General features: G+C 42.1%; 1 protein-coding gene across 2 annotated transcripts in view; it reads right to left on the reverse strand.

Moving 5' to 3' along the window:
* Positions 1-14,633, reverse strand: part of Man1a1 (mannosidase alpha class 1A member 1) — a 177,453-nt gene that overhangs the window by 17,813 nt on the left and 145,007 nt on the right. For both annotated transcript variants that reach the window (XM_075945965.1, XM_075945974.1), the window contains exons 7-9: positions 12,133-12,256; positions 10,905-10,998; positions 2,513-2,628 (exon numbers count right to left, since the gene is read on the reverse strand). In XM_075945965.1, coding sequence (XP_075802080.1) covers positions 2,513-2,628; positions 10,905-10,998; positions 12,133-12,256 — 334 coding nt within the window. The remainder of the gene's footprint in view (positions 1-2,512; positions 2,629-10,904; positions 10,999-12,132; positions 12,257-14,633) is intronic.

Consider the following 14,633-nt stretch of genomic DNA (forward strand, 5'->3'; position numbering starts at 1 on the left):
CTGCCTTCTTAAATAAACTTGGATGAAGGTCCGCGCCCAAAGCCATGGTTTTGTGTGGAAATGGAAAACTGTAATACCCTAATATGACTCTAATAAATATTTTTTTTGGGGTCAAATCTATAGGGAATTGACTGGAGAAAAGAGCATGATATATTCTGTGACTGGATTCTTCCATATCTGTATTAATTCGGTGAGGCCTCTGAACTCCTAAATGATCCATCACCTACCCATATATCTTGCCCTATATTCATAGTGTTCAGGGAGGACCATAAAAAGCCAGCTGAGATATCAGAGAATTGTATAGTTAAAGCACACTGCAAGACATCCTATCTGAATTCACCTGAAACCTAAAACTGAGTGACCACATTCCCAGTAATTTCACAGTTCAGAACAATAGCATATAACATCCTTCTCTTGATACAGGCAGGTTTTTGTTTTTCTTAAGTTCTTCAGGCTGCCCTTGAACTCTCCAAGTCAACTGAGCCTTAGGCCTCAGGTGTATATCTCTGCCCCCGACTCAATAATCTTAAAAAAAATGTGTTTTATTTATACTTTGACGTTTCATACATGTGTGCAATGTATTTTGATCATATTTACTCCCCAATTCCTTCAAGTTGCCCTCTCCCTCCCTTCCCTTCTTCATGTCCTCTTTAAGAAAACAAACTAACAATGCCCCCCTCAAACCCCACAAAGTCCTTGTATAAGTGGCTGTGAAGTCATCCCCTGGATCATGGGCGGCCACCAGTGGCCACAACCCTGAAGAAAACTGACTTTTCTTCTTCTCCCTAACCATCAACTGTCAATAGCTCCTCAGTAGGAGTGGGGGGCTTCTATGCCCCCTCCTAATCCACACTGTAATGTTTGTGATATGCGATAAAGTATAACTTTGGTCAAAGAGATTCAGCTTCGAAGACAATACTACTTCCAAACTCAGAACTTTGGTTTTTTTCTAACTTTGCTCTACAACTTGAAAATATAGAATGGATTGAAAATGTTTTCCCAAGTAAGAGTCACAGGAAACACTTTGTTGCATTTGCTCTTAATGGATTTTCCTGTCAACTATTTGTCTAATAATGGTTAGGTGGGTACAAGTCTAGAAACTGGGGGAAAACACTTCACTGTTTCAAAATGGCTTTTCTTGGAATAGAGGGCTACTCTAACAGAGAAAACGTCTGCTAGGATGGCAATTAAGATGACACAATGCAAGCTTGATCATATTGAAAAAGATTCTTCAGATTAATACCTGAAACTTCCCTGGGAGAAGGAAAAGTGACCCTGATTAGAACGAGCTCTCGAGTGCCACCAAATGAGGACAGGAGCACAGGGACCACAGCCTAGCTTGCATTTGATGCTCATCTGGAGCCTAAGGGATTTCTGATGCCTGTGTGTGCGAACTGAGGGTTCTAGTTTGCTCGCTGAAGCTCTCAACTGATCTAGGGAGGGACACAACAGAATGCTCAATTCAGCTAGCCAGGTCAAAGCAAGCTACCATTACATATAAATAAACAAATCACCCAGACCTATTAGAGAAGACAATACTTTTAGGATAAAGACTTAAAATAAGTGGTGTCACAGGTTTCTATGGCCAGGTCTGTGCCTGAAATCCTGGCACTTGGGAAAGGGAAGCAAGAAGACCAGGAGTTCAAGGTCATCCTTGGCTATGTAGGATCCAGGTGATCCTGGGATACAGGAGAGTCTCTCTCAACTCTCTATCTTCAAGAAAAATAATTTTTCCTATAAATCAATAGTATCAATTATAAAAAATATTCTGTGCATTTAACAAAAAGTTTAAGTTTATGTGGATTTAGCTATAATTTTATTAGATCTCCAGAGATGGGTTCAAATAGCAGAGGCACTGGAGTGTCAGTGATCTTCAGCAATTTTAACTTAGTCGATTTTCAGAGCATACATCCAGGACTTCTTTCCTCATATGTAAAATGTAGCTATAAGGAAAGAACATAGCAAGGGGTTGCTCAGGGAGAGGGGTATATTCCAAGCAATGTGCCCTTCAGCAATGTCACCGTGTGGATGTAACAGAGACACCACGATGAGGCTAGAAGATAGTATCACCTTCAGGGAGCACTGTCTTCCACATGATCTGCTGTTGCCAGATTGGAAACTGGTCCACGACTGCCTTTCCTCCGACAGGTGGTTTGTAGCTCAGGCTGACTTGGAATTCACTACGTAGCCCGGTCAGACTTCAAACTCAAAGCAGTCCCTCTGCCCTCCACCCCCAGTTGCTGGAAGCCCAGGGGGTTACCACTATGCCTGGCTGGATATATGGCTCTTAGGGGAGATTAGAACCATACCTTCCACTGCTCTGGTAGAACTAAAAGCCAAGTATAGCTACTAGTGCCATAATTACGCTGCGACATTGAGCTCTCCCATCTGGAAATACTTTATAAGCCAATCACGTTGCATTCTATTCTTTTCATTAAAGTTTGATTAATATGCAAGTTGCACGTTAGTGCTGACTAGCAAAGACTTAAGATTTATTTAAATCTTGGCTTACCTGAACAGCATCAAAATACATCTTCTTGGCTTCTGTGTCGGTCTTGTCAGACATTAGCCAAGCCTTGAGCAAATATTCATAAAAGCTGTCTCCAAGTCCTCCAACTGACACATGATCTGAAAAAGAGAGAGAAATGGATTTCAGGGTGACTCAGCGTTTAATTCCGATAAAGCGGCAAAATCATATTAGCAACTAGGATTTGAAGCCCGTCAGCTGCAACTCAATGGACCATGTGAATTCCAACAAATCCCGGTTTCAGAAAGAGCTGAAATGAGCAGAAGGGCTGTGAGGTCATGTGATGTAGCTGTACTAGTCACCAGGGTGCTTTTGCAGACATGATGAGAAATTATGTAAAGTCACTTCAAATTCAAACCACCTGGTTCTCTAGTTAAAACAAACAAAGAAAACCAGATTAAAGCGTTCCAGAGTCTATATTTAAATATTTAAAATTTAGTTTAGATCTGAGTAAATAAATAAGTAAATATAAAACTCTGTCAAAGCTTTAGGCATTAAAAACTAAAGTTGTTAATAAACAATAAAGAGGCCTTCTAGGTTCATGTCATTTTTAAGACTATATGATAATTCTTTTGGTGTCCTAAGTCTGAGGGGAAAAAGCTGATGGGCAGGAATCCTAAGAAGGAGGAAAGCAGAACTATCTGTCTCTCCACACGCCAGTCCCACAGTACACCTCCACTGCCATTGACGATGCTTAGTCACTGCAGAACTATTTGTCTTCCCACATGTCAATCCCACAGTACACCTCCATTCCTGACCCGTCAATCCCACAGTACACCTCCACTCCCTACCCGTCAACCCCACAGTACACCTCCACTCCCTACCCGTCAACCCCACAGTACACCTCCACTGCCGACCCATCAATCCCATAGTACACCTCAACTCCTGACACGTCAATCCCACAGTACACCTCCACTGCCGACCCATCAATCCCATAGTACACCTCAACTCCTGACACGTCAATCCCACAGTACACCTCCACTGCCATTGACGATGCTCGGTCTACTGCAAAGACCATGTAGTATGTCTAGGTGTCCTCATCCTCACCATAAGAAAACGGGTCATCTAGGCCAGAAGACACCACAGTGTGTGAGCCATTGCACTCCATGGGCCACAGAGGGCCCTACGTTTGGATGTTTGCTTTTCATCATACAACATCAAGTATAAATAAGTCTTCATTTTAAAAACACATCTGCTTATAAAACCACAAACACAATTGATTTGAAACACCATGCCCAACATTGAGGGAACTCGAACATTAACAAAATGGCCTTTTAGGGTTTCATAACACAAAGCTGAATCTAAGATTAAAAGTCTATTTCTTGACTTGGTTGCTCAAGAGTGCTTTAGGTATAAAGAATTGTTCAGCTGCCTAGCCAACAACTCCACTTTGAATCTGCATGGGTGCTGAAAATTGAATACACCAGAAATTAATTTTTTTCCCTTTTCTTTTCTTCTTTGGCTTCAACTTCGCCTCCTGCTCAGGTTTCCATCCTCCCATTCATATACAAGGGAATTCAGGGGAATCAATGAGACTGGGATGGAGCTCAGCAGGCTACTTACCCAGCATACACTAGGCTTCTGGGTTCAGTTTCCTAGCAACACAAACTTCAACAAAATACAGCAAGAGTCATTAGACAGTCGTTTGACAAATTATTTTCTTTGACTCTGCCTTCCCACGAGCAGTGGGTTCTGAACTCTACACTCTATCCCTCCCAGGTATCTTTAGAATCCCTGCTCCCCTCTGTTCTTGCCACTCTGATCCTGGCTCAAGCCACTACTACTTTTGTCCCGATTAGCCTGAACCGACAGCTTGACACAGCCTGTGGTCACCTGAGAAAGGACTCCCAAATGAGAGACTGGGACATTGCCCAGGCCAGACCGACCTGTGGGCATATCTATAAAAGACTGTTTTCATTATTAGTTGGTGTGGGAATACCCGCCTCGTGTGCTCTACCTCTCTAGGCGGCTGGTGCTAGGCTGTGTAGCTCAAGCCTGGGAGCGAGCCAGAAAGCACAGTTCCTCCACGGTTTCCGTTTTAAGTTCCTGCTCTAACTTCTCTTAATGATGGATTGTGACCTAGAAGAGGGAGCCAAACAAAGCCTTTCCCTCATGAGTTACTTCAGGTCACAGTGTTTCATCGCAGTGACAGGAAGGACACAAGAACAGGTCCTGCTTGTCTGCCTGTCCACTGCAGTGGCCCACTAGCTCATTTCCTGGCTATTTCTACTGAATTTTAGTAAACATGAATAGCAAGGTCAGTTCCTCAATTGTCCAGATGCTCAGCAGCTCTCTGCAGTCTTGCCCGCTGTGCTGGACAGGAAGTCAGCATGTCCTTCGCTCCAGGAAGCATGACAGTCTCTCTCCCTCCACACTCCTGCCACCCAGCGTCCTCACAGGTCAGTCTGGTCACCACGAACTCAAAGCCCTTCAACCCCAGCTTTCTGGGGACCAGGGAGGACTTTATGATCCCACTCTTCTTCCCGCCATTGGTCGCTTGGACTCTGCTCACCTGTCATATAGACCTTTGCATCCTCGAAATATTCAGCTTCCATCTATCACCCTCAGGGATTCTGTAGGCCTTGTTTACTCAGATTTCATATCCTGGGTCACACAATGTTTCCTTTAAGAGACCGTCCCTGAAAACCTCTCAAGGTCACCCTCCTTCACAAGCTTTTGGATGGCACACTTTTGCCGTACGTTTCCTTCCAGAATGTGGTCAAAGTACCTTGCCTCCTCACCAAGTCATGATCTATGAGATCAGAGACAGGTCTTTACCTTTCTAATCCACAGTGGGCCCTGGAAAGCCTCATACCCTCAATACTAATGATGTCAATGATCCATTGTCTTGTACAGCAATGTTACTAAGGGCTGTACCTCTTCCAATTCGTACGGCTTGATTTGAAGGGTTTAAATATGCAATTTTCTTATTACGGAATCCAGAATCGCAGGAATTAAATTTTAGGGAAAATATGTTTTTAAAGTTGTAAGTCTTATTTCTTAAAATAGCAGCACATGACCTTTACGGCTTCCTAAATAAATTACCACAGAAACCTCTGACATTTACAAACTAAATAGACTAAGTAGGATCTCATCAATAATAAGTCCTGCTGTTGTAAGCATGACTGTAGGAGACAAACGCAAGTGATGCATGGCAAAGCAAATCCCTGTCCGGTTACTGTCAAAATAACAAGGCCAAATGAAGTTAGAGGGAATGATGGCCACGGTCCAGACATGCCCTTCAGAGCCAGAGCAACGAGAGCGGAAAGCTAACAGCCAGGAGCAGCTTGCTATTGCCCCCTTTGGCTAGAATTTCACAATAATGGAAGAACAAGCTTGGGTAATTTTAAAGAAATAATAAAACAAACAGGGGAGGATTATTTTAGAGAAGATGGGGTTATATAGTAATATATTTATTTCAGTGAATTTTGGTGTTAATTAAATTTTTTTCTGGCTATCAAAAAAAAAAAGGTACATCATGTTTTGACAATTTAGTATCTCATTATTGAGCTTCCCCAGGTCTGGATGACAGTTTATGTGGTACCAGACTTCTCTGTAAATTCTTTGAGGCCAGAATTTTTAGGAGGACATGACCCCTGACTCTAGAGAAAAATTTGGTATTTTCCTGCCTCACAGTTCTCACAGAAATGAGTAGTTACTCAAATCTTTTGTTCTTCTCTAAAGGGGTAAATTGTGACTTTTTTTTTTTGATAGGAATAGGTCCCATAAAAAAGATTCTTAAAAAGAGAAAACTAAAACAAAATGACAATACAAATAGTAAAAGAATCAAGTACAGGAGGATCAAAATTATTAATAATTTTCCTTATTTTTTTAATCGGCTTTACATGAATCTGAATTTATCTGTCCAAAGCAGCATTTAGTACTGCTAGTGACACACAACGCACGCATGCACGCACACACACACACACACACACACACACACAGATGCATGGTGCCTTCCATCTAGAGCAATGGTCACAAAGCCTGTTTCTCCCCTGAGCATAGGCTGTGATGCTTTTTAGCCAGATCTAAGAAGCAGGGACAATTGTTTACAGAAGCGTAAATAGAATTATTGCTGAAAGGGTAAAAGGTCAGATACAACACACAGGGATATGCAAAACATTCAAGTAAATGATCACCGAGTCAGTACAAAGTACTGTGTTCTGGGTTAGCAAACAAATCCAATGGCAAGCTTACCAACTTTGAAAGCTTTGTATCCCTAGGAAGCTGGGTGTGTGTGAGTATCAGGAAGGGGACTGTGGGTAGAAACGGCCCAAAGTGTTGTGCTGGAGAGGAAGACACAGAGGTGTAGAGGATGCTAACCAATTCCAACAAGAGCCTGGAAGAGGCTTCTGGAAGAAAGGGCATGAGGTCTGGAGCTTAGTGAAGGAGCTAAGCAAAAAAGCTGAGGAAATAGTATTTAAAAGGCAAAACAAAACAACAAAACCCACAAAACCCACAAACCAACCAACCAACCAACCAACCAACCAAACAAACAAACAAACAAACAAACAAACAAAACCTAAGACCTAGAAATACAAATAGAAGTATTTTTTATGACTGGAACACAGGATGGAGGATGGGAGAGAGCAAATTTGAGACTCATCAATCCTGCTTGTTTTTCCATCAGAAAATTGGCTGATAAGCAATCCAAATATAAAAGACTCTTTGTACCAGGGAACAGAGTCAAATCTACAGCATATGGGTGACCAAGACGGTGAAGGCAGACGTTCCGGAGTAACTGCCTCTTAATATCCCTTTCCATAGTGATTTCTAAACCCCAACTTAAAGAAAGGAAGCCAGAAACCAAAGAGACCTTTCTTAAACTTTTGGAATATGAGATGAGAAGAACTCAGTTACCCTTTTAGAAAATTCTATCTAATTGTGCTGTATCTACATATTCTAGTGGGCCTCAGACATTTGATGTTAATCTTCGGGCCCCTCACAATCTTAAAGATCAATGAGTACTCGGAAAAGGTGCTCATCTGAGTAGCATCTATCAGTTGGGGAATACTATTTTCAGGGGTGTGACTTTTGTTCATGCTGCATTTGTTTAACTCTGTGAAGCGGTGTTACCATGCCTGTCTAGAACATCTGATGGTCTAATAAAGAGCTGAATGGCCAACAGCAGGGCAGGAGCAAGGAGAGGTGGGGCTGGCAGAGCGTATACATAGAAGGAGAAACAAGAAAAAAAAAGAGCAAAGAGAGAGCAAGGAGAGGAAGATGCCAGGGGCCAGTCTCCCTTCCAAACAGCTAGCCACGAAGTAAGAAGGAAAGTATGATGTACAGAAATAAGAAAGATAAATGACCAGAGGGAAAAGGTAGATGGGTTAGTATAAGACAAGACAAGCTGACTAGCAGCAAGCCAGGCTAAGGCTGGGCACTCATAACTAAGAGGAAGCCTCCGTGTGTGTGTGATTTATTTGGGAGATGGGTGGCGGTCCCCCAAAAGAGTTAAACATCCCACAACATTTGTCAGTATTAATCATGGTGGAAAACTGAAACAGAATTCAGTAGCAATTTTGTCAATTCATTAAAAGTAATAGTTACTAACAACAAATGGTATTTTTCACAAAAAATATTATTTTACAAATGAAACAAATCAGTGGGAAGAATGACACTATTTTACATTTTTTTCCCGCCAGTCTCCTGAATGGTTTGCTTTACTGCCTAGATGCTCATGTCTGATCCAGGTTTGATCCATGGGCATACATTGCTTTGGCTGAAGTATACTAAGAAAAGTCAAGCCTCACACAGTTATACAGCTGGAATGGTATATCTTAATCATCTCTTCAGGGGCTGGAGGTGGAGCTGGGGTGGTAAAGTGCTCATCCATTCATCATACAAGAATGGGGACCTGAGTCCTCTGAACCCACATTTCAAAAGTTGGGCATGGCGTCACCTGCCTGTAATACCAGCATGGAGAGAGCAAAGACAAGCATGTTCCTGGCCTGCTCAGCTAGCCTATCCCAGGAATCCCAGGTCAGTGAGAAACCTGATCTCAAAAACCAAGGTGGATAAAATCTGAAGAACCTAATCTCTGGCTTTCAGCACACACACACACACACACACACACACACACACACGCACGCACGCACGCACGCACGCACGCACACACACATTTGGATGCATGCACATGAGTATAATCCCCCATGCACATGCAGTTATTTTAATATACATTTTTGATAAAACAACAAAATATAACGCGGTGTTTAAAAGGTTAAAGTGTCTTTTTAAAGACTAGCCACAATGTAGGGTTATAAATTATACCAATGAACTTTAAAAGATCCATTATTTTATATGTTGGTCTGAGTGCTTGCATGTATGTATACATATCATGAGGAGGCCCAGTGTCCTCATTAGCCAGAAAAGAAGCGGATCCTTTGGAACTGGAATTATAGGCAGCGTGAGTTATCAGGTGGAGGTTGGGAACTGAACCTGGGTCCTCAGCCATCTCTCCAGCCCCTCAGTAAACTTTTATACGCTGTTACATTAAAATCTATCGACTATCCTGTACTTTTAGTGATTTTTTTTGTTATGCATGATTTCATAATAGCATGAACTGGTTGTTTGGAAAATATTGATTTTTTTCTGACTTATGTAGCTATGCCATGTTGACATATTTTATTACAGACTAAAAACAAAGAACACCTTTGTTAAAGTCACCACCAATATCATCAGGAAACTAATGGAGGCAAGCTCATGGTGAGATACACAAGTTTTCTAAAATTCTAATTTTTATTTAGAAACTCAAAATTTACCACTAATGCAAACACCATTTTTTTTGATCTTTCAGAACCAACTTCCCAGATCTGAATAAGAAGCTGATTTTAGTTGTGCTTTAAAGATGGTGACTCACAAAAGATAAACATCCCATAGCAAGCAAGAGTATTAGAAATGGCGTAATCTTGGAACACAAGATTTCCCCATACACACCATCCTGCATCAGAAATGCTTCTCTGTCCGTTCATTTCCTGACACAGAAAGTGACTGTGATAGCTACTATTGATGTGGACTCAGCCAGGCCTAGAGTCACATAGGAAACCAACCTCTCAGCACGTCTATGCGGGAGTTTTCTAGATCGGGTTAACTGAAGTGGAAGACCCAAGGTACTGTCCTGTGGGGAGGCTTCCAGAATGACTGCAGAAAACAAAGAAAGTGGAGCATCTCTCCCCCTCGGATGCTGTCACAAGCTCTTGCCACCATGAGAGATTATGCTCGTGATCTGTGAACCCAAACAGACCCTTCCTTCGTTAAAGCTGCTTTTGCCAGGGATTTGGTCACAAGAAGTTGCTCACGTGATTCTATGGCCATACGGGTTATTGTCAACGAGGATCAAAGTTCCTCCTCTGCTTTATCAAAGCATGTATCAGTGAAACTGGTATATTTAAATTATGATAGAAATCACAGTGAGCATTACTACTCTTTGGTGTCTGTCTTGATTCTCTTACTGAGTTTACCAGTTTTCCCCACCACTGCTCACTCAATGTAAGTGCAAACATGCACAGGAGAAAGGCAAAATGTCCCAGTATTCATAAACTCAGGAAAGGTGCCCAGGATTTCCAGTGACCCGGAGACCACACTGAGTGGGAGGCTCATTGGTCTAAGGCAACTAGATCCAGGCTCTTCATAGCGATTATAAACAGGAGACAAGGATTTAGCAAGATTTTTTTCTTCTTATTATTAACTTGTTCTTTCAAAGAAGTACTTCTAAAAGAATAGTGAGACCTAATTATCTGAGAATATGATATGTAATATAAAAAAATTAGAGTAAAAGTTCAAGGCAGTGTTACTACCTCTACCATAGCTAGATGTCTCACTTGCTTTCAATTGCTACTTAACCTTTCATATTCTTTCCAAATTAGCCGGAGAACATTTCTTTTTACAAATTCCAAGCCTTTCTACCTCTGTTGAAAATTATCTGAAGTGCAGGCTGCTGGCATTAGACGATCTTGGCGGACGCTTGTTTCTATGCTAAAGGTAAGTCACGCACCAGACATCTTTTTCTGGTAGCTTAAAATTATGAAGAGGAAGACCTCTGTCCTTGGTTCTCATTTCCCATCTCCCAGTGGAAAAGGTCAGAAGTCGTCTAGCTCTAGGTAGCCGCATCACTGGCGTCAGCACAGAAGACCCTGCTTTCCCTCTAACCCCAGGGCAAGCCTGAGGTCCCCCACCTGACACACACTGGCCAGTTCTTCTTTTTTCTGACTAAGAGTTTCAAATATGCTTACAGTAATGTCGTCAGACCCATGGCTATCAGAATACGAGCTGTCTGGTTTCCCGGTAACGTCTCGCTTCCCCCGTCAATGTTCCTTAACAAGAACAGCATGGTGCTGGGCCCCCAGAAGAGAGAAGGATTGCTCAGCTTTGGACTTACGTTGACCCCACTGTCCACTACTGGGGTTCAGATAGTTAGGATAAAGGCCTTCTGGTTTGTCCAGCTTGTTCAGCACTGTTCGAATATTCATTACCTATAAAAGAAGAGCTGTGTTAGTGTGAAAACCTAAGATAAAGTTCTTTCTATCTTGCTCATTATTATTGGTATTATTTGGTCAGGATGGAAAAAAAAGTCGATAAAAGGTTTCAGAATTAGGAGCGTTGTGATTGTCTTATTGTTACACAAAATGACAAGTGCATATAGACATATCTATTGAGAACCCCAGATCCCAAGTGGAGACTGTGATCTATATAGTAAGGCAATATCAATGTATAAAACAATTAACTCCTTGTTTGGAACTGGGCATCTGACTAGGATCATATGGAAAATAAATATAAATAGTAGGTCAAGAGACGACCACTGCTCGGGGTGGGGAGGGGAGAAGGGATTATGTAAATTCTTCTTCATTGAGTTCCACCCCTCAGCCTTAGTGCAAGGGTATTAGGAGTTGGGGCTCTGAGGGATATTCATGAGGACAGAGCCTCTTTGCCACCCTTGCTGCCTGTGCCTTGGCAGAGGCACACAAGAGGCCTAGGAATGAAATCTTCCTGACCCAGATTCCAGCTGTAGACCTGCGGGTCGCCATAACACGACAAGTGAGGTTGTTATGAGCCGCTCCTCTAGGGTGATTTTGGCTGTAGAAGGGTGAGTTCACTGGGGCAGAGGCTAACAGGACAGAACCTGATGGGAGGAAGCATGGCTGTACCATGGCGGTCAGGGGGTCTGGGAAGGCTGCGGTGTTTGAGGAAAATTTCAACAAAGTGAACGACAACTCTTTTCTTCCAAGGAGTTTTGTTTAAAAGAGGTAAGAGCTAAAAGCCAAGTGGTGAAATAAAGTAGTTTGGATGGGTTTGCTTCTTACTAACAAATCCATTCCCCTGCCATAGCGTATTTGTGTAACACTTTAACCTCTTACATATTCGCTTCATGCACAATATACACTATTACATATTTTTAGATGGAAAAATTAATACAAATAAGTAACTTATTTAATGTCCAGCAAGCCCCATGGGGGAAGGCAGGCCCTCTCACCACGAGTTACACAGTATCACAGAGAGATGAGGTTGACCGCCTGATCAAGGGAAATCAGGCTTATTCCAGAGCTTCCTGCAGTTACACAGACCTCATTCCTTTCCGCTCGCTTTGCACAAGTCCTCTCAAGACTCACCTTTTCAGCGAAGATGGGGTTTCCTGATAAGTGGCTCAAGTGCATGAATTCCAAATGCAAAGTTCCAAATTCTGCCAGGATACTGCTGCCCCCGGAGGCCCAGGGCCAGTTCCGTCCAATGCCACTAAGGAAGAGAAGACACAGGAAGACACCGGTCAGGTGAATTCCATTTTCCAAGGTTCTAAATGGCCCAAGTGGCAAAGCTTTAGATATATTATACATTGTTTACTCAGAAGACTGGTTTTAAGCTTTGACTCCTAGCTTTAACCTGAAAATTGTGTTAAGTCAGAAAGTCGCTATGTGTCCATGTGACATATTTTGGAACCCAGGTGCTATGCAGCAATATACATATACTCTTTCAAATACTGCCCAAACACTGCCCATGCCCTGTTGCCACATACAGCTCTTAAACATTTCAATGAAGATTCCAAGCGGTTTTAGATATTTACATTATACTCAAAAATCTTTTTGGATAGGAGATGCATTTCAAAGATTCTTTACCTAAGTACTTCTGTCCTTCCCCAAATCCTCCCTCCAATTCCTAGATTGAAATCTTACCTAGCAAGACATCATCCTGGGCCCAAACATGAATTGCATCTTGAGGTATGTGCTGTGGGACAATGGTCTATACCCTGTCAATTGCATTTTAATAAATGCTGATTGGCCAGTAGCCAGGCAGGAGGTATAGGCGGGACAACCAGGCAGGGTAACAAGAACAGGAGAATTCTGGGAAGAGGAAAGCTCATTTCTGCAGTCGTTACCCAGCTACAGAAGAAGCAAGATGTGACTGCTTCGCTGAATAAGGTACCAAGCCACGTGGCTAATATAGATATGAATAATGGGCTAATATAAGTTATAAGAGTTAATAAGAAGTCTGAGTTACTAGGCCAATCAGTTTATAACTAATGTAGACCTCTATGTGAGAGGTCTTAACAACTGTGGGAACCGGGCAGGACAGACACCTTAGACAAAAGGCATGGTTTGTTTCTGGAGAAATACTTAAAACTTCAAAACATATATGATAATTCAAATAAAGAATAAAGTCAAATTCCTGACTGATAGTTCATATTCCTTTGTCTGCAAATGCACATCTAGGTTTTGGTTCAGGCTTAGGTTTATTGCATATAATTTGATACACAATAGTGACTGTGAACGACACACTGAGCCTGCAAATTGCCCACCTGAGAGACTCTACAGAGCAAAAATAGGAGGCAAGTATTTGGGCAGAAAGAAACTCCAGTATGGTATGTAAATGCCAAGGCAAAGGCGAGAAGAATTCCCTGAGTGTCTTGCACGAGGATCTACATTGCAGCATCACAGGCACCACAGGACACTTCCTCTGGGAGGAGAGCCCAGAGTTGAGGCTTAAAGGATAAGATATTGCGAGGAAAGAGCAATGAGGAGGTGAATCTGGGCCTCCTTTTACGTGGGTAAACGTTCCCAGGCCTGTCACCGCCTCTTATGCCAGGCTGTTGAAGAATGTGGAAACTATGGGGAGACTCTGGGCTAAAGCCTCAGTCCTATTCTCTTTCCTTTGTCTGTGCATTTGCAGACAAAGGAATATGAACTATCAGTCAGGAATTTGACTTTATTCTTTATTTGAATTATCATATATGTTTTGAAGTTTTAAGTATTTCTCCAGAAACAAACCATGCCTGTTGTCTAAGGTGTCTTTCCTGCCCGGTTCCCACAGTTGTTAAGACCTCTCACATAGAGGTCTACATTAGTTATAAACTGATTGGCCTAGGAAATTTCAGGTTTTGTTTTAAAGCTCACAAGTATGGTTGATATACCTAATAAAAGGGAACACAGAGAAGTGAAAATCTTACATTCATACATTTTAGACAATGTCCTAAATTTTTCAGTTATTGCAATATGAGCTAGTCTTATTTTATAGTTAGTTTAATAAAAGGGATGTTGAATTACCCGAATGGAATGAAAAGCTACCTTTGGGCTTTGTTAACTCACAGCCAGAGAGTCAGTGCCTGGAGCCACTGGACATTTCCTGTCATGATGGATCAACAGATTTATTCTACACATTTCATCGCTAAACAAAGTCCATTAAGCAAAAACTCCAAAGTCCTTGGTTGTGGAGAAGTATTAAAAACTAATAAGTCGCCGGGCAGTGGTGGCGCACGCCTTTAATCCCAGCACTTGGGAGGCAGAGGCAGGAGGATCTCTGTGAGTTCGAGACCAGCCTGGTCTACAATAGCTAGTTCCAGGACAGGCTCCAAAACCACAGAGAAACCCTGTCTCGAAAAACCAAAAAAAAAAAAAAAAACTAATAAGTCCATATCAGGATAAGACAGACTGACAGCTTCATCCCGAAGAAGGAAGAAAACAGGATGTAGCACTAAGTTCAGCCTACCTCCCGGAATCTCAGGAACTGGTTCTTGTCAGCAGAGGAGATTAGAACATGTGCATACTCAAAAGTGCTAATGAAACAATCTAAGGGCACTTAGATAAAACTCAAATTTATTTAGTATCCATACATTTATTTC

The sequence above is a fragment of the Microtus pennsylvanicus genome, chromosome 1, assembly GCF_037038515.1.
Source record: "Microtus pennsylvanicus isolate mMicPen1 chromosome 1, mMicPen1.hap1, whole genome shotgun sequence".
In the NCBI taxonomy this organism is placed as follows: Eukaryota; Metazoa; Chordata; class Mammalia; order Rodentia; family Cricetidae; genus Microtus; species Microtus pennsylvanicus.